The sequence below is a fragment of the Oryzias melastigma genome, linkage group LG14, assembly GCF_002922805.2.
Source record: "Oryzias melastigma strain HK-1 linkage group LG14, ASM292280v2, whole genome shotgun sequence".
NCBI classification, from domain to species: domain Eukaryota; kingdom Metazoa; phylum Chordata; class Actinopteri; order Beloniformes; family Adrianichthyidae; genus Oryzias; species Oryzias melastigma.
The window spans coordinates 8,269,133-8,288,619 of record NC_050525.1 but is presented as its reverse complement, the minus strand read 5'-3'; the positions used below and the strand labels follow the sequence as shown (position 1 = coordinate 8,288,619).

General features: G+C 37.5%; 1 protein-coding gene across 1 annotated transcript in view; it reads right to left on the bottom strand.

Annotated features, from left to right (window-relative positions):
* The window catches only part of slc8a4a (solute carrier family 8 member 4a), a 36,293-nt gene that overhangs the window by 5,014 nt on the left and 11,792 nt on the right, over window positions 1-19,487 (bottom strand). Inside the window, exons 5-8 of the mRNA XM_024266106.2 lie at window positions 8,549-8,655; window positions 7,977-8,095; window positions 2,530-2,629; window positions 574-846 (exon numbers count right to left, since the gene is read on the bottom strand). Coding sequence (XP_024121874.1) covers window positions 574-846; window positions 2,530-2,629; window positions 7,977-8,095; window positions 8,549-8,655 — 599 coding nt within the window. The remainder of the gene's footprint in view (window positions 1-573; window positions 847-2,529; window positions 2,630-7,976; window positions 8,096-8,548; window positions 8,656-19,487) is intronic.

Here is a 19,487-nt window from a genome sequence, read left to right as displayed (position 1 = left end):
AAAGAGTTTGGCAAATGTGAGTTTATGTATGTTTAGGTCGACTGAGCGTTAGCATTAGCTGTCCTATGGGAAATCCCATTAAACTTTAGCATCAAGCTAGCGGATTTAATTAATTGATTTTATTAACCCAGCCCTACCAAAAATAATAAACTGGGGACAGTTTTACAATAAATCAAAAGATGATCAGAATGAGACTTTAAAGTCTTCCCTTAAAATGTTTTGTGAAATAAGACATATGATCTGTGGCTTCTGCAGGCATGTGATTCTTCATAATGTATTTAAGGATCATGCAGAGGCTTTAAAGAGTCTTTAACCAAGCTTAAACCTGTCAAGACTTAATTTATATTCTGTCTCTGCTAGTTGTAGGGCTGCAGTGAAATGGGAATACGAGGTTCTGGTGGGGACTTGTTATTCTGCGAGACAAGAGCTGTGGGGATAATTTTCCTGACATCCCAGGAGGACAAAAGAGGTCAGAAAAGCCTCAAAATTCAGCTGCTTCTGCAGCAAAAGCAAACCTCACAGGGAAACTGGGGAAAGTCTGCTGTTTGAAGCGATCTGCTGCAAAACGCCCACCTGGAACGGAGGTGCCCAGAGCCACGAACACCACGGCGGTGACGGAGTCTTTGAGACCGACGGTGCAGCCGAAGTGTGAGGCCAGGTCTCCGGTCACAGCGGTGAGAGCGCCGATGAGGGAGATGGAGACAAAGAAGCAGGCCCAGCCGTTCCAGTACTCGGTCGGAGGGACAAACGCGAAGAGAACCTTCCAGAAAACTGTCAGGAAGTGCATGATGTAATCAAAGCAGGACGGCAGGCGTTCTTCACCGCTCTCCTCCTCATCATCGTCACCTGATGAGCAGAAAGCATTTGGTTATGTTTCTTTAAACGTTTGTTTTTTTGTTTTGGTTTCTGGAATTTTGTTTTCTAAAATATAATGCTGATATTTTTTTATATTTGTTTTGGTTTTTCAATTGTTTGAATCTTTAACATTTTTGGGGTTGAGTAATTTGTTGACTTGATTGGCACTTTAGGGCCACCGTACATGTTTCTTCAGAGTTTTCCCTTTATTTCTTCATCAAATAAATGTGAAAGCTCAAAATCTCCTTTCTTCTTAAACTTTGCATCATTTAAGACTTGAAAAGGCAGGAATTCATCATGTCTCCATTTCTAAGAGTGATTATAATTTATTTTTTAAGAAACCTTCCTCAAAAACCTGCAAAAGAGAGGTAATGCATGTATTTTTAACAAGATACAGAGGTTTGCTCCAGGACAAATTTGAGATTTTTTTTCCTCTGAGTTCGATAAAACTGAGGAAGAGGAAAAAAAAAACCCTTAAGGAAACAGCAACAAACTGTTCTGTTAAAAGAAGCTTTTATACGCTTCTCCATAGCTACATTTTGCTCAGTGACGGTTAAATGGTGACTGTTTTGACATGAGTGACCACTAAAAACCTGACCCATATACTTGAGCGGGAGTTAATCTCATTAGAAACTGAGAACATGGTGGCAGAACAAGCCAAACAGGCCCTTTTATACACAGACATACAGGGCTGCGGTCAGCTTTTACTGCACAGATTGTAAACAAATAACCTTTTAAAATGATCACATCAGCGGAAAATGCCCCACTTTCTACTAATGTGTACATCTGCATGCAAATGACAGGAACATTGAGCAGATTGACGGTGAAACAAAGCGAGCGTTTGGTGGACGGTAGTGTTTTTGTCTGTGCTGCTTCATGCTCCGCTGCAGATCTAACAGCTGAGCAAATTAGCCTGGAAAGGGCAAAACAGAAAGGTCAGAGCAGGACATGACACCCGCATCAGTTCTTTAGGAGCTTTAATTGTTTAGGCCAGTTTCGTTTTTATGGAGAGCCTCAAGAGGGATTCACCACCTCATGCATTTTTTATGGGCTGTCTGTAGGAAACAGATGCAGCACATAAGCACAGAACTACCAAACATGATTAAAACGGGGCTTTTTTCATAATTAGGGACAAATAAATTTGGAACATTTGTTGAAACACAGTTAAAAATGAAAGTAGGAGCAGGTCCAGGTGTATTTAACATAGTGCAACTTTTTAACTGCTTTCACGATCAACGTAATTCTAGCAGATTCTGAAGGAGAAAAGCGGCGCTTGCGGTTGCGCCACTTTTCTCCTTCAGAATCTGCTAGAATTACGTTGATCGTGTTAACGGTTGATAAATTACAGCAAATCAAAGAACATAAACACTGGAGCTTCAGTGTTAATGGGTTAATTGAAGGCTAGCTTGCATTTAAGCGACTATTTCAAATGAAAATGCGTTCAAAACTCATGTTCGTCCATCATTACACCCATTTTTAAGACAATCTTTTTAGGCCCTACTTACAAAACGCCTCCATAGAACATGTTGACATTTGAATTATTTGTGCTTAAATTCCCTTTTGTTAGCTTCAGAATCCACTGGAATTGTGTTAATCGTGTAGTTCGAAGTGTTATTTTGCTGTTGCCGGAAATTCCCTTGCACAGACGAGACATCAGTGCATGCTGCAGCTCACCTGCACTGACAGTGACAGCGCTAACAAACTGCTCCCTCCAGCTGCTGCTGCCCACCACCAGAGCCAGGTTGGTCTTCTTGATCAGCTTGTCCACTGTGCTCTGCAGACAAAAGACAGGAGAAGCAGAGGGCGGATGCAGTTACTGTGGAGACGGATGCTGGAACTGCAGATTCAATATAGCAACTTAATCTTCTCCCACTGTGGGGCAAAGAGAGTCCCCAAAACAGATGGGAGGCAGCTTGAACCACTGTTATCCCTCAGGTATGTAGCTTTTTATCCCACCACCTTCAAGCTGGTTTACAACAATCAGGGCAGGAAGCTGATGTTGTAGAATCGTTTTACACCTTAAAGTTGTTAAGCTGACTTAAAGGGCTGCCACAGTTAGTCGAATAATCAAGACCAATTGACTATTAAAATAGTCGACGACTAATTTAATAATCGATTAGTTGTTACTTTATATTATATGGAGTCAGATTGTAGTGAAGTTAAAAGTTATAATAGCATTCTGCTAGCTTTTTGTACTATTTGGGCATTTTTTAATGCTTTTAAGGCTATTTTTGGAGTTCATCTAATATTTCAGCTACATGCTAGCTGTTTTGGCTAATTTAGGATTTTTTGTTTTTTAGGCTATTTTGGAGTTTAGCTAATATTTCAGCTACATGCAAGCTATTTTGGCTAATTTAGGATTTTTTTAATTTTTTTTTAAGCTAATTTTGGAGTTTTGCTAACATTTCAACTGCATGCTAGCCATTTTGGCTAATTTGTGCATATTTTCAGTTTTTTAGACTACTTTGAAGTTCAGGTAATATTTCAGCTGCATGCTAGCTATTTTGGCTAATTTAGGATTTCTTTTTGTTTGTTTTTGTTTTTTGGTTACTCTGAAGTATAGCTAATGTTTCAACTGCAAGCTAGCTGTTTTGCCTAACTAGGGCCTTTTTGTTTTTTAGGCTAAATTGTGGTTTCAGCTAATATTTCAGCTGCAACCTTGTTGTTTTGGCTAACTTAGGCTTTGTGTTAGGCTAATTTGGCACTTAACTAACATTTTCGCTGGCTATCAGCTTCAATGTTTTCAGCTATCAACTTTTGCATTTTTTGCTATCAGCTTTAGCACTTTCAGCTATTAATTAAATATTAATTTTAAGCATCTTCAACTATCAGCACTAGCATCTTCGGTCAAATTCAGCTTACAGCATTCACACTAGTATTACCACAGGTAATGCAATATATATAGTATTTAGTTAGCTTAAAGCTAATGATGGTTAAGATGTGTGCTTTAAATCCAGTTTGTGCATGACGCGATTAGTCAACTACTCGGTAAAAATAATTAGTGATTAGTCAAGTATTAAAAGAATTGTTTGCGGCAACCCTACTGACTTAAAGAGATATGTGACCCATTTTTTTTCATATAATTTCCCTAGTGAAAGCTGTGCTTTTGGTGATTTTAACATGTTCTTGTCGGATGATTATAATGATGAAAGACATACATAAAGAAAATGAAGTTTAAATTTGAATTTCTGAATATTTCTTTTTTCAGTTTATTGTGAATCAGAAGCAAACATAGTTGGGATGTAGAAAATACATGTGACAGGTCCCAAACTCCATTCTGATGCATCCACTTGTAGACAAATAGATCCATGAATGTCTTTGTTTTCCTCGTCTGAGCTGGTATCTGGTTCCAAACTAACAGCAGATAGCTCCATTATTGCTTGCCATTTTTGTTTTACCGCTAATGTTATATTAAGGGTGTGAAGAACTATAAGCTAGTGGGAAAGATCATAAAAAGGGAAGTAATGGGAAGTCGGGGCGGGGTTGCAAAACTCCTGCCGCTCCTCAGAAACTGTCCTAGAAAACAACACAAGTTTTTTTTTTTTATTTAGCCTAAAACGGTATAATCATACTTAAAAAAACAATGGAAGATCAAATGATTGAATTGAGACTTTAATTACACTTGCACATTCAAAAATAAAATAGTTTTCACTATGCCGTCTGACTTTCCTCAGTTCATATTCTTTTGCTTGTTCTGCAGAAATTTCATGCATTTTTATTCATTTATTTCAACGGAAACTTCCAGCTTTGCTTTAATTTTGTAAATTTCATAACATGTTTGAATATTTAGTTTGGATGAAAGCTGAACTGTGAACTATATTGACAGAGGCTTTAGTTTAACACGCCTAACACTTACTCTAACACATAATTTATCAAACATCTCTGGAAAAGTTAAATATTTATGTTGAACACTCAAAGAGAAATGACTGTGACGTAACTAAAACTGGGTCAAGACTTTGCTTTTACTCCTGGAGTGACTGAGGTTCTGTGAGTAATTCTGTGTGTATCAGATAGTAAGAAATATTTAATTAAAACACTATTATAAACGTTGTGGCTTAAAATATAAATGCAAAACACTAGATAGAGTGAAAAGCAAATGACAAAAAAAGATTGACAATAATGGAATGAGTTCTTTTCTTCTTAAAAAATGTCTCAAGGAGTCATGAAAATCAATAAAAAACAGATTATAAAACACCAACTTTTAATCTCTGCTGCCAAGATTCCAAGAACTAGAGGAATCTCAGTAAAAGTTCAGAGATGTGGTGATCTGTCTTAGCAATCAGAGCCTAAAAATATACATCAATTAATAAATATATGTGCAAAATATGTTAAAAAGAAACATAAACTGATATTTTTTGTCACCCTGATCTGTCTTTTAATAAACAAATCATTGTGTTTTTAACATACTGCACCCTATTTAAGTTTGTCTCGTTCAAACAAAAAAAGTTTAAATAAAATAACATGAAAAATAATAATTTCCCCCTAATAATGCTAAAAATAAAATTTCCAAACTTTTTTTTAGCTCATATAATTAAGTTTAATAACAAAGTATTGAAGTTTATTTTGATAAAAACACTGACATTTCTATCAGTATCTTTAATTTGCAGGATGGAATTATCTGGATCAACAATAAGAGACTGATTGCAATTAAAGAAGCCTTCAGATCAGAAAAGGTCAAACAGTTTGATATCATCAGCATAAAATGACATCTCTACGCTTGATTACTGCAAAGCTGTTCTAACAGACTGTGGAGTGAGACCAAAAAACTGCATCTACATCTAATCTTCATCAGCCAAAAGTGATCAGAACTCCACATTAAACCCTACATACAGAGAGGATTACTCCAGACCGTCTGAAACACCAGCATCCAAGTCTTATGCATGACATGTTATGTAACTCACCTATACATTTTTTGAAGTGGGAAAATGTAAATGCATAAAAAATAATGATGAAAGTTTAATAAAAAATGTGAAGCATGTGTAGGACAGGTGTGGACAAAATACGGCCCTGGGGCCATTTGCGGCCCATTTAGCTATTCATCAGGTCTGCCAAACTGGAATAAATTATATATATAAAATCCCTAATAATGTTTTCTTTTTCCTGTAATTCTGGTGTGTCCTAAGTGGTAAATAACAAACACCTTCGTCTTTAGGTGCAGAAAGTTATTCTGCTTGTTGTTGTTTTTCCAACATTTCTGTGTGTTTTTCGAGTGGGTCGGGGATTTTCCGATCATTCCCCGACGGACATCAACCCATCAGTGCAACTGGGTCTAAGATAAAAAACAAAAGCCACACATTGTGAAATACAAACCCAGAAAAGTGAAGTAAATTTCAATTAAATTAATTAATTTAATCCGAAATCCATGTTGCTTCTTTCACTTGTGAAATGGATTACAAAAACTCATCTATGTAAGGTCAAATTTTAGAAGTCTTTATGGCCCACAAGTCTACTTGCATCTGTAATGCAGTTAACGGTTCAGTGGGTTCATACCCTGCAGTTCTGCTATGAAGTTTTCTCCAAAAACCTATGTACCAGATGATCAAACAGATTATGTGGTTGTAGTTATACCTGTAAATGGTAAGAGCCGTAAGATGTGTCCAGGAAGTCACATTCATTCTTCAGAACCTGCTGCCTCCCTTATGGGGTCACGGGGTTGCTGGGGCCTATCCCAGATACCCTGAACAGGTTACCACACACACACTCACATGCACACCCACAGGGGTAATTGTTTGTTTGTTTTGTTTTTTATTTTTATTTCATTTTCAAAGCACACAAAAGGAGTTTTACAATAATCTTGTTTTTTGAGAAATGAAAATGAAAAGGGACAGAAAGAAGAAAACTTATTGTCTCTGCCCCATTTAACCAAGTCAGTAAATAATTTTAGTCAACAACAAAATTAGGCAACATAATAGACAAGTGGTAAAAGAAACAACACCAAAAATAGTAAGGAAAAAAGTAGTAATTATAATAAATAAAAAAATTAATAAATAAATAAATGAAAAAAATAAAATAAAATAACCAAATAAAGTAAATACCTCATAAACCCCCCCCACCTTTTTTTTCCTTTTTCTCTTTTTCCTTCCTTTCCCATTAAGCCCTTTTTTAATGACTGTTTGATTCGTATGATGTGAGCATTTGTTTTTTCACAGTTTTTTTAAAAGTAATAATTGAGTGAGATTCTTTTATAGATTTTTCTAGAGTGTTCCATAATCTAATACCCTGCACTGAAACACTTTTTTCCTTCATTTTGGTTCTAAATGTATTGGTTTTAAAAATTTCATGCCCTTTTAGGTTATAATTGCTCTTTCTTTTTTCAAACTTATTTTGTATGTTATGTGGTAAACTTCTATGATGTGCTCTGTAAATAAGTTTTAATATGGAATGATTTACTAAGTCTTTAAATTTTAATAGTTTTAGCTTTATAAACAGAGGTGTAGATGGATCCAGTTACTTACTCCCAGTGATGATTCTTATTGCTCGATTTTGTAACACAAATATTGAATTTATTTAATTTAGAGCAGGGGTCCCCAAACAATGTCTTGTGAGGGCCACAAAGCTGTTTTCTTCTCTCCTGTGGGGCGGGGTCGGTTTGTAGGCTAACAAAAGAAGTGTAAAAATCGCAGGACGAGTCGAAGCTCAATAATTAAGGTTTCCCAGAAGCCACACATAACCAGATAGGAGCAAAGACTGCAGAAGAGTGGAATGAAAGTCACACTATGTTTGTCTCGATTGCATCCTCCACATTTTTTGAAAATGAAAATGTGGAGGAGGGCCGGACCGGCCGTAGTTTAGAGACACTAATTAACCTATGATTTGTGTTTTTGGGAGGGAACTGAAGAGAACGAGCAATTTCCACACAGAAAAGTCCCAGCTGGGTTTGAACCACAGCTTTTTTGTTGTGAAGTACCCAGCACCCTGAGTGGAGCCTTATACAAGCTAAACAAACCCAGAGATCATCCCTGTGGAACACCAGAACAATTAGGAAGTTGGAGGAGTCTAAAAGTGACATAGAGCTGTTAAAGAGAAAACACATGATATCTGCTTTGTATTTTCCAATGCTCAGACAAGAAAAAAGTAGTTTTTTGTTTGCCTCTAAGAAAAGAAGCTTCTGTCTCTGTTACCTTGAACTCATAGGACTCCTCAATGACCACCTCCAGTTTGGTGTGCTCCCCCAGGATAGGGCAGCCCATCTTTGACACGTCCTCCGGCCCCACCGCCGTCTTGTTGTCATTGGTGTCTCCTGCACAGCGGAACAGATGGAAAAACTGTCAGGCCCTCCACCACAATACAGAGGAAGACAGCTGCCGCCTAATAGGACCGAGAATTGAATTACAATGTAAACCAGCCTTCCAGGCGTGATGCAATCTGCTGGTCTCACTTGATTTCGTTTTGAATTAATCTCTTTTGAGTGGCATGGCAGCCTCCTATAATTGCAAGTTCTCCCCTAGAGATTCAGCTGACAACCTTGGCTGGTAGCATGAGTTAAGCATCATTGATAGTCATTACCAAACTCTTTTTAAAAGATACAATTAAACTGAAAGGAAAATGAATTATAGCAGAAAAAGTTCAGTCAGAAAACTGCTTGTTTGGACATTTTTAAAGAGAAACGTAAAAAAATGTAACAATCACCTAAACTAGGAAAAAGGCAAAAGCTATGATGAAAAACTTAATTTTTAGAAAAATAGTAGCTCACCATGTCTCTGTCCCACTTCCAGCAGAATGGGTTCCTCCAGCACTATAGTGAAGGTCTTGTTTTTCTCATACTCCTCATCATCAATGATCTTCACATTTAGCAGCTTCCTGATGGCAGAGGAGGGAAAATATGAATAAAACAGAACACGGCAACAAGAAAAACACAAAATAAGGAACTTATTTCTTTAAATAAATCCATCTTGTTAAGTAAGATGATTAGCTTAATTAATAAAAATGAAGAAAACAAATTATATAATCTATTTTTCCACACCAGTCCACTAGAGGGCGGCCTTCTCCACCCTTCAATTTAAAAACTGAATCAATATCCAGCTCAGAAATGAACCTCTGGGCATCTATGCAGGTTCAGTCAAACTCTGAACTCTCGTTTGAGTTTTGCAGTGAGATCGCCGCATCAGGCTGCAGCGTCAAACTGTGAACGGCAGATTTCCTTCAGCTCTCCTCCACTGCCACAATCATCCTCTCTGCCCCCCTCCCCTTCCTCCATCTCCCTAATGATATGTGGGTGGCTGTCTATTTCCGTCTACACGTATACTCTCAGGATCCGACAACACGCAGGGAGAGCGTTTGCTTGCAGAAGAGCAGGAATGTATTTTAAACGCCGATGGTACGTCATTCTGTGTCTAATGTCAGGAGGAGTCATACCAGTGGGAGCAAAGTGAATCGCAGCACAGCCTAGAGTCCTCGCAATGGAGTTTGGAAACAAAGGAGTTTGTGCTTTAGCTTTGCTGACTTTGAAGCTTTCTGGTAGCTTCTTTAAATAAAAAAAAGTGAAGATGGAGTTGTTAGTGCAGCTGCAGCCTTCAAAGATGAACAGAAGATGTTCAACTTCGTCAAAAGGAAAGGCATTCAAGGAATTTGACTCATATGTAAAATTTGGATAATTTTCAAAATGTTACATTTGTTGGATATTTATGGAGAAGGAAAGTGCTGCTTGAATAAAAAAATATTTAAAAAATCTTGCAGATGAAGAAGATTCCTGAATTTCCTAAAAAAAAATAACAGAAAAATGCTAACACTCATTATGTAGCACAAGCTAACAAACCAAAAACTAATTTGAAAATCATCACATATATTCTCACGGTGTAATAATTGACTGTATATGAGAACTGGACTGAGTGAGTGTGATGTCACACATTGAAATATAGAACTATAGGAGCCAGACGGCTTTAGTAAGTAGTGAATGGTTCCAGTCGGGCTGAGGTATTGTTTCTATGGCAACCACTCTCACCAATCTGGGGTGAGCTTGTTAGAAGGCCACGCCCCTTCCCCTTGAAAGCAGGATGCACGAAATCTGTCAATCAAAAGTTCTGGCTGTTGAATGTTAGACTACATTCTTTTATTGAGGCATCTGATAGGTCAGTTTATAACTTGAATAACTTAAGAAAAAGATCAAAAACACGTTAAAGGAATGGTTATTTTTACAAATAGAAGTCATTTTGGCCTCTTGGAACACAAATGTGGAGGGGTCACTCAGTCCAGTTTTTAACCAGTCACCAGGCAGCGGTCCACTGTTCTCAGACTGAGCTGGAAACAAGTCACAGTTATAACACCTGCTAGTTTGGGGAAAAACACCTACTATTAAGAAAAACAGCATGAAGGAGAAAACCTGTCTGGTTCCACTGATTTCATGGACTGACGAGTGCTTTCACATCCTCTCTACCTTTCAATTATGGCCAAGATGTTTTCCTGATTTGTGTTCTTAAGATTCACACTGTGTGCTGCAGTTTGTTTTGTTTTTTACTGTGAGCGTAAAGCGCTGAAGTCACTTTCACACTGGGATTGTCCCACTAACAAATCAGTTCTTCAAACGGGAGCGTAATGCAGAGAAACGTGCCCCTTTCTTAGTCAACTCAAGTTGAAAGCCGTATACAGTTTGATTCATTGATTGCATAGGAGAACTGGACTGAGTGAGCACCCCCCCTGGTGTTCCAATTATTTTTGGTTCCAATGAGCCAAAGTCCCATCAGAATAAGCGTTCTTGCTCTGATACCTTTTTTTCTTACTAATCATAATTTTAAAAATATATATTTTACCGTGCAAATTATTCAAATTGATGTTTCTCTCTTTGCTCACTCCTGATTGGTGAAAGTCGTTGCCATGGAAACCACATCTGGGTCCAACAAAATGGCGACTGAATCGACTTCCTTTGGTTGAGGATTTTTTATAGATGACATCACACTTACTCGATCCAGTTCTCATATACAGTCAGTGGCTGGAATAGTTTGTTTACTAAAATCAAGTCTTCAAAACGGACCAGAGGCTGTCTGTACGCGGTTCGATTGTATCTGAACAAAACTTAAAGTGAGCTGTGCGCCTGTCTAATGAAGTGAACTCTGAAAAAACAAATTCTGTAGCTCAGTGTGAAAGCACATTTACATTTAAATGCAATGTTTCATAAATTCCACTCCTCTCTGGACTCATTTCAGATTAAGTAGAATCATTTTTCATTGTATTTTGTTGACATTTCTTGACTTCTATTAATACCTTTGAGATTGAGAACAGGACAGACCAACTAAATAAATAAATTGATAAATAAAAGATTAGAAAAGCATTTTGGTGCAAATATTATATTATATGACCTGACAATAAGATGTAAATTTGCATTAATTTTGAATTTTGATTGAATTACTGTAACTGGGATGATGTCTCTGAAAGATCAAGCGTGAAACAGGCTGTGGTCACATCAGATGTGGTCATGATGTCTGCAGGAGAACTGGAACACTTGATCTGTGCCAGGTCTGTACCAGGATGAATGACAACAGAACAATTGGACTCATTCTGAGAAATGATTCCTTCAAATGCAGAAGCAGTGTGTGTTAATTAAGTGCAGTTTGAGATCATTCATAAACTGTGATATCAGTCTCTCGTCTTGTTGTAATTTCATTTTGAGTCAATTTTCTGCACATTATGCGGCTTTACCTTAGTGACCTTCATGTTTTAATGTCCCTTGAGTTGAGTCTGGACTCTGAACACAAACTTTATTCCTGGTGTGAAAACGGCTTAATTTTGACTCATCCAAATGAAACTCATGAACAGAGGTGGTAATGGTTAACTTGAGGCACTTGGGTTCTTTCACCACTCCTCTTCTGATTTGATGTGAAGATTTAGTGTCTATATATTTATGTTTTTTTGGGGATAAATATGTCACTGAAAATTATTTTAACCTCACCTGGATGCACTCTTGGGGTTTTAAATAGTTCTTGTCACACTTTTCTGATGATGGAGGACATATAGACTTAAATGAAGCTCATTGAAGTATGAATGAAGTGTTTCTTTATTCAAATCATTGTGAATCAGGAGCAGTCAAAAAAAGTGTTGTTTAAAAAAACTTGTTTGTGGTAAATGGTACGACTCCACCCAATATCAAAGATCTCAAGTGCCTTACCGACCAATCAAATCGCTTCACTCACAAAGTGCAGGACTGCTTGTGGTTCCTAGAATTTCTAAAAGTACAGTTGCAGGTAGAGTGTTCTTCCACAATGCTCCTATGTTATGGAATAAGCTCCCAGCTCATGTAAGACACACCAACATGGTTTCTACATTCAAAGTTAGGCTGAAAACTTTCCTCTTTGGACAGGCCTAATGCCAGGCAAGTGAGTAATCAGAATATTTAACATACTGCTCCATTACTGTAAGGAAGTTTGGGTGAATAATTATAATAATAATTTACATATGTCTCCAATATATGTTTGATACGCTAAAATATGTAGATATTTACATAGAAGGCTGCTAGAAGTTAGAAGCTGGGGAGTTTGGTGCACTGGGGTTCTGTCCTCTATTTTCATTCTTGTTATGCTTTATCATCTATTTTTCATTTGCTCCTATGTGTCTCTATTTGGTGCAGTGTCATTCATGTGTTGTTCATATTTCCCTCTCCCCTCTGGGGGAGCAAGAGAGATTCCAGATTCTAGATGGCTCATCTGTTCTGGCAGTGGACCTTGCCTCTGGCTCATCTCGCACCCCCAGCTGTCCCCCAGTTCTATCTGGATGAACACAATTCATAAAGGTAGTTGTAGAGTTAGATAAGCTAATTTAATCTTTAACAGTCCTGGAACACTGACTGTCCGTCCTGGGAGAGGATGTCTCCTTCATGTGGACATCCCTGAGGTTTCTTCTTATTATTGCCCCAGAATTGATTTTTTTTAGGAGTTTTGTCTTATTGAAAAAACAGAGTTTGAGTTGAATTAAGTGTGTTAATTAAGTTACTACGGCAAGTCATGAGCTCGTGCTCTGCTCCATTCTGATGCATCCACTTGTAGTCAAATAGATCCATGTACGTCTGAGATGGCATCTGGCTCAAAGATGCACTGTTGCACCAGTAATGTTCCTCTGACTTCTAACTCCAACAATCAGAAGCTCTAAAATAATGACAAAAACAAATAACAAATTCAAGTGTTTCTAGTGGTCTTTTAATTATGATTGTGCCGTTTTTAACCAAAATTAAAAAAAAAGTTGTTTTGTTGGACATATTTTCTGCAGATCAGCTAAAGTTCATTTGAAATTTCTGAGAGCTTTCTGTTTACACCTCTACTGCTAGCTTACAGCCCCCCACAACCTTACATTAATGGTGCAACATAAATAGTAAGTAGTGTTGTAGCGATCCAACTGTTCAGTTTTGAGCCAGATACCAACTCAGACGAGGAATTTTAAGATGTTATTGAATCTAGTCGTCTACAAGTGGATGTATCAGAATGGAGCAGAGCAGGAAGTTTGTGGTACGCCCGCATTTTTTCTACATCACAAATAGTATCCATTACAATTTTTGTTTGTCTGCTCCTGATTCACGACAAATTGACAAAAGAAATGCTCAGAAATACAATTTTAAGCTCAATTTTCTTTGTTAATATCCTCCATCACCAGAAGAATACCACAAAACATGTTAAAAACAACATTTTCATTGTTGTAGTGGGTTTTTAAAGAGTTCAGTTTTAAATGCAGCACATTTTTATTCAACAGGAACCCATAAGAAAAAGAAAACCTATTACATTAACATATTTTGTGATTAAAATAACATTTCTTCCAACATTATTATCATATCAAAATATGACATTTATTAAAAACAACCCTGGGGTCAGATATGTATTTTGTGTTTGTTTGATTTATAATAAATACATTTGGAAGTTAATCAGAGGTCACTGGGATCAAGCTCTTTTCTAATCCGTTTTTGCTCATGCAAACCACGTCTTTCATTCAGCAGCACACTCATTCTTTCACACCTGCTGCACTGGTTTGCTTTTTTCCCCAAACGGCTGCATCCCTTTAGTCTGTCTCTCAGTTTTTGAGGCAGTAATCAGAGCTCTAACAGCATTTGGAACTCTTGTTTTTCACCGTGTTGTTCAGACGCTGGCAATCTTGTTTTATGGTTGTAGCTTGTAGTTGGGGTTTGTTGGAGATGAAAGAGGCACCTGCATGGATGGTTTGCTTTAGTTTATTTCTTTGGAGCTCTTTATTCTTGTGATTTTCATAACCTTTTATATAAAAAAAAAAACTGTTTCTTTAACCGTTTCTACTTGTGAGGTTAGTTGAGTGTAGCTAATGACCGGTAAAGCCCCACTCCAATCTATTTTTGATCTATTCTAAAAGTGTTCCCAGTGTTTCTTGATTATGCCGTTTTTAGCCCAAATTAAAGTTGTTGTTCTCTGAGACAGTTTCTGCAGAGCAGCGATATTTCAGTAGCAATTTGCTTCTGAGTTGTGGGTGGGACTGTTGGCACAAAGTAAGCCTCCTTTCATTTCCCGACATCCCTTTGTTTAGACTCTCACACCCCCAATTACCAGGGCAACAAAAGTGGTGAGCAATATCAGAGCTTTCCATCTGTACAGTTTTGAGTAGGGCTGGGCGATTAAACGATAACAATATATATATCACGATATGACATTTTCTAAATGGAGGAATGAGTCTATTGCAATAGACTTTTATTGTGAAGGGCTCGAAAAAGAGACTTGCCAGTTGAAAGTATTTTCTCCTCTTTGGCGAGTAAAAGTTAGAGTTGTTCACCAAATGAAGAGTCAATATTTGCATCTTTTTATGATTATTAGCTCTCATTTTGGTACCTTTTTTGGATAAGGTATGTACATATACATACATATATATACACACACACACATATATATATAAATATGCACATATATATACATATATATATATACCTTTTGTTAGTCATTTAAAAAAAAACTAGTAGAATTATTTAATCTAGTTGCATTATCAATTAAATCTAAACAACCTGTGGATGATTATACATTTCTTTTTTGAGCTACAGAGCTTCAAATTTTACAATATAACTATTTGGTTTATATTAGGATATATATCGTTATTGCCTTATGTGAAAAAATGTATATCAGGATATAAAAGATTCCATATTGCCCAGCCCCATTGAGCCAGATACCAGTTCAGACGAGGAAAATAAAGACGTACATCAGGGGTGTCAAACTCAACCACACAAGTAGCCAAAATCTAAAACACACCTTAGGTCGGGGGCAAAACACGATAAACATTATTGAGCACACTTATCGAACAATGAATGACATTTTTAACCGTAACTTTTTAAAATAATTATGAACTAGATATATAGCATTACCTGCGATAATGCTAGTGTGAATGCTGTAAGCTGAAGTTAGCAGCTGAAGATGCTGAAATTGATAGCTAAAAACACTGAAGCTGATAGCTGAAATCACTGAAGTTAATGGCTAAAAATGCTTTAGCCAATAGCGGAAAATGCTGAAGTTGATAGCCAGCTAAAATATTAGCTAAATGCAAAATTAGCCTAGAAAAAAAAGAAATGTAAGCTAGTCAAAACAGCTAGCATGCAGCTGAAAAAAATAGCTGATCTTCAAAACAGCCTAAAAACAAAAAATACGTAAATTAGGTAAAAGAGCTAGCATGTAGCTGAAATATTAGCCAAACTCCAAAATAGCCTAAAAAAATCTTTGTAAATGACAAAATAGTCCAAAAAGCTATCAGAACGCCCATTTTTAAAACTTGAAAACATTTACTTTTTAAGAAAACTATGAATAATAAAAAGGCAGAAATATTATTCCAGAATAAATCAACTTAAAACATTCATAAATTTTTTTTTGTCAAAATTATACAAGTTTTAAAAAGTGCAAAATAACATCTGGCTATTAATAACAATATTATTGAAACAAAAATATATTTGAGCTTGTGCGCCTGGAGCAGGAGCCCTCCACCCTCCCAGAGAGGGCAACTACCTCTCTACGGACTAAAAAAGCCACGCTTTCTGAAATATTTTGTTTCTGAATAGAAGTTTTTGAAAATCATTTTTACTGCAAAACTCATTTAAATAAGAGCTGTATCTAAACCTTATATGAACACACATCTTGAGGCAGAAGCTGTTTAACATCTGTTGCTAGAGCAGCTGCTCTGAATGCTCTCAGTAGGCCTGCTATCGGAATTCTGCTCTCCTCCTCAAAGAGCATTTATCTGGTAAAAAATAAGCCTCACTTTTCAGTTTGAGTCTGAAAACCTTCAAGCTTCACACAAGTCTGAGAATGACTGATTCTGAAGCCTCCACTTATTTATGCTGGGAGACATGAAATTCAGCTCCCTGCATGAGAGCGAATCGAGAATAAGACGAATGCACAGAGGTTAGTCAAAGTTTTATGACTTAACCCTGAAATGCTGTTTCGTTAGAGGGCCATCGAGTCAGTCTGTAAGCGTTTATCTACTGTGCTGAAGTGTCCCTGAGCCTGGCATCGAATCTCCGTCAGCTCCAGGGAGGCTGTGGTAGTGCAGCAGGAACACAAAGACAGCTTCACTGCACAGAAATGTGCTTCTAACTTCTTCAGGGGTGAAACAAGGGCAGGAAAAATATTGCCGTGTTGTTGAGTTGATCATTGTGGTCTATATTCGCTAATCTATTGAGCATCGATGCACGCTAGTTCTTCGCAAAGACTTCTAGGAAATTTCAGGTGTACTCGATTTTTGAATTAGTAGATTCGGACAGCACTAGAGAATGGCGAACACACTACATAGTGATTAGGGGGGAATTTGGACACAGAGACGTCTAGTCAATTGGGGAGGGTGAGTGGGGGCGGGGTTGCTCTGCACTCGGCGTAGAACTCAAAGCCAAATTTTTTAATGAACTACTGCCGCTCTGCAGAAACTACGTCCTACAAAACAACACAGCTGTTTCGTTTTTGGAATAATCATAATTAAAAGTCCACATGGGGACACTTTTATGACAGATCAAAAGATCAAAAGATGATCAGAGTGGGACTTTATGAACATTTTTATTACGTTTCATTTTTTTTTTTTTTTTTTACAAACAAAAACAAGAAAAAAAAAACATTTCTTCATCATAGCCTGTGGTGGTAGTTGGGGACATAAAAAACTGACTTGTGCAGCAGAAACACTGAAGTCTGCAGGACAGCCAAGCAAATTCATTTAGATGATAAGACAAATAAAAAAATAATAAAAAGCAATAATTATTGCAACTGCAATGCTTGGTGATAAAGAAATAACATAAAACTTCAAAAACATATTTTTTTTAAATTAGTTTTAGTTTATCTATGCTAAAAATGTTCTCAGATGTTCATTCTTAATGGGTCCAAAAAGGGTTAATACTGAATCCCAATGGGCTGAACATCTCTGAAGACAGCATTTATGAGGAAGTCCTTCCTGAACCGTTAGCTGGAGTTCTTAAGTTCCACACGTGAGTAGTGTTCTCGTACAACGATCCCATAAATGTCATATGAGTGTGGTGCATGTATGCGTAACAGTCATGCCCAGAGGTGTAGTGCTGTTTGAAAGTGCTGGAGTGCACCTACATGCACATGTGCACCACCCACTCTGCGCAGCACCAAGCAAACGCACAAAGCCCAGCTTTGAATGCCACGAATTCACCCTTAAAAAAGGAGAAGCGGTCCAGCGTGAGTAATAAATGCAGTCCTTCAGAAACAAGTAAAATGGAAAGCTTTAATATTTGTTTTTATTGCTTGAAAGCTGTTATAAATAAATGAAACGCACTGAAGTAAAGATCTTTACAGCTGATTTCTTTCTATTATCCAGGAGCAACGTACAGAATATGTATGCATATATATATATATATATATATATATATATATATATATATATAAAACGTATACATTGTTTTAACTGGAGGCGTTTAAAGTCCCACTCCAACTTTATTTTATCTTTAAATTGCTCCCAATGGTCTTTTAATAATGATTATGTAGTTTTCCGCCAAAATCAAAAAGCCTCTTTTGTTTTTATATATACATATTTTCTGCAGTTCATTAGAAATATGATTCTGGGTTGTAGGCGGGACTGCTGGCACAGAAGTTAAGTCTGCTAATTTCCCATCAGCCCTTTGTTTGCACCCTCTCCTACAAGCCTGTCATTGTTTTTGTGGCTCTGTGACATCACCATCCTTTGTTCTGGCCAATAACCTTGATTTTAGCATATCTCACAATGTTCAAAAACCAGGAGGGTGGTTCAGCAGTACCCAGAAAAGTCGATTGTTTCAATTTTCAACAAGTTAAATGTGTGTGTTGACTTTCTGTGCATAAAAGGAAGTTTAGGAAGTCATTACTCACTCTTAAAGAATTCTTCAATCAGACAGCAGTGGATGCAGCTTATTTTTCCACACACAGAATCCCATATGCAAAGGTTCTTGTGCTACTTCATGGAGGACATCCTCATCAATAAAACTCACTTTGAAAGAGGATTTTAAATAAATGTGCTTCTTCAATTAGGACAGGTTTTTATTTGCCAGGAGTCTGCTGAAAAAACAAGTCTGGATGTATATTATCTGCACTTGTAACTAATGGAGTAAAAGTGAGGTATGGAGGAACAGTGTTCTTCAATAAATGATGTATCTCAATATATTTTAGTTCAAATAATAACAAAAGTATGTATTGGATGAAACGAAGAACTAATTAAAAGCACCACTCTGTGTTTTTGCCAACACGTTCTCACTCTCAACTCTCCATCTATGGACGTATGGTTCGGTCCCCTTCCCAACCACTTTCTGTCACTTTCGGATGTTTTGTGTGTCCCCAACTCGTCGTTTTTTGACATGGTAGCAGCTAGCTGTTCCCATTAAATCATGGCTCCCCAACTCTCGGGACAGGGTACCGGGTTATGGTGCCGGTACTGGCCTGCATCCCGAGGATTGAGGACCCCTGATTAGCGTCTGTGGCCCGTTAGAGAGCAGCTCTTGAACCGGTACTGGTTTGCAGCCCGGAAGTGGGAGACCCTTGATTTAATGGGAACAGCCAACATGTCAAAAAATGACGAGTTGGGGAAACACAAAACATCAAAAAGTGACGCGGTATGGGGCCCGAACCATAACTCCATATATGACGAGTTAGGAGTGAGAATGCGTTGGGTTTACATGAGATGCTAGCTACTACATCCTAACAGTTAGTTAAAAGACAACAGAAAATGAAGAAGATAAGCTGTCGGAGTACTAGATTTAAGCCTTAGTCACAAACGCCTTTACAGGTAGATATGGAATGTCTGCGGGTGAAAAAGCGCAAACGTCAGGAGGTGTGAAATATCGAGGTCATAGACCACTCTGTGAGCTTGTAGAGTGAAAATGTCCATGTACAGTCTTATGTTTTAAGTGTGCGCTCTTTATGTGATCCTTGTGTCTACCCTGACTGTTAGAAACTGGGAAATTGGACAACCAAGGAGTAGTTCTTGTGGCCACCCTACAGGGATTTACGTATCACATGCACATACTGTGCATCCGGCGTTTGCATGCGCTCAATAATTGGACAATCCGTGTTCCATTATCAAGGACTAGAGTGTGGCATAGGAACACCATGTGACAGCGTCACCCATATGTCACTAGTACCTTACTTTATCCCTACACTGAAAAAAAAGGTCTGTTGGATCTACATGAAAATATCATGGACATCGGTCGCACGAAAAAAAATCATGTTATGCCAACATGA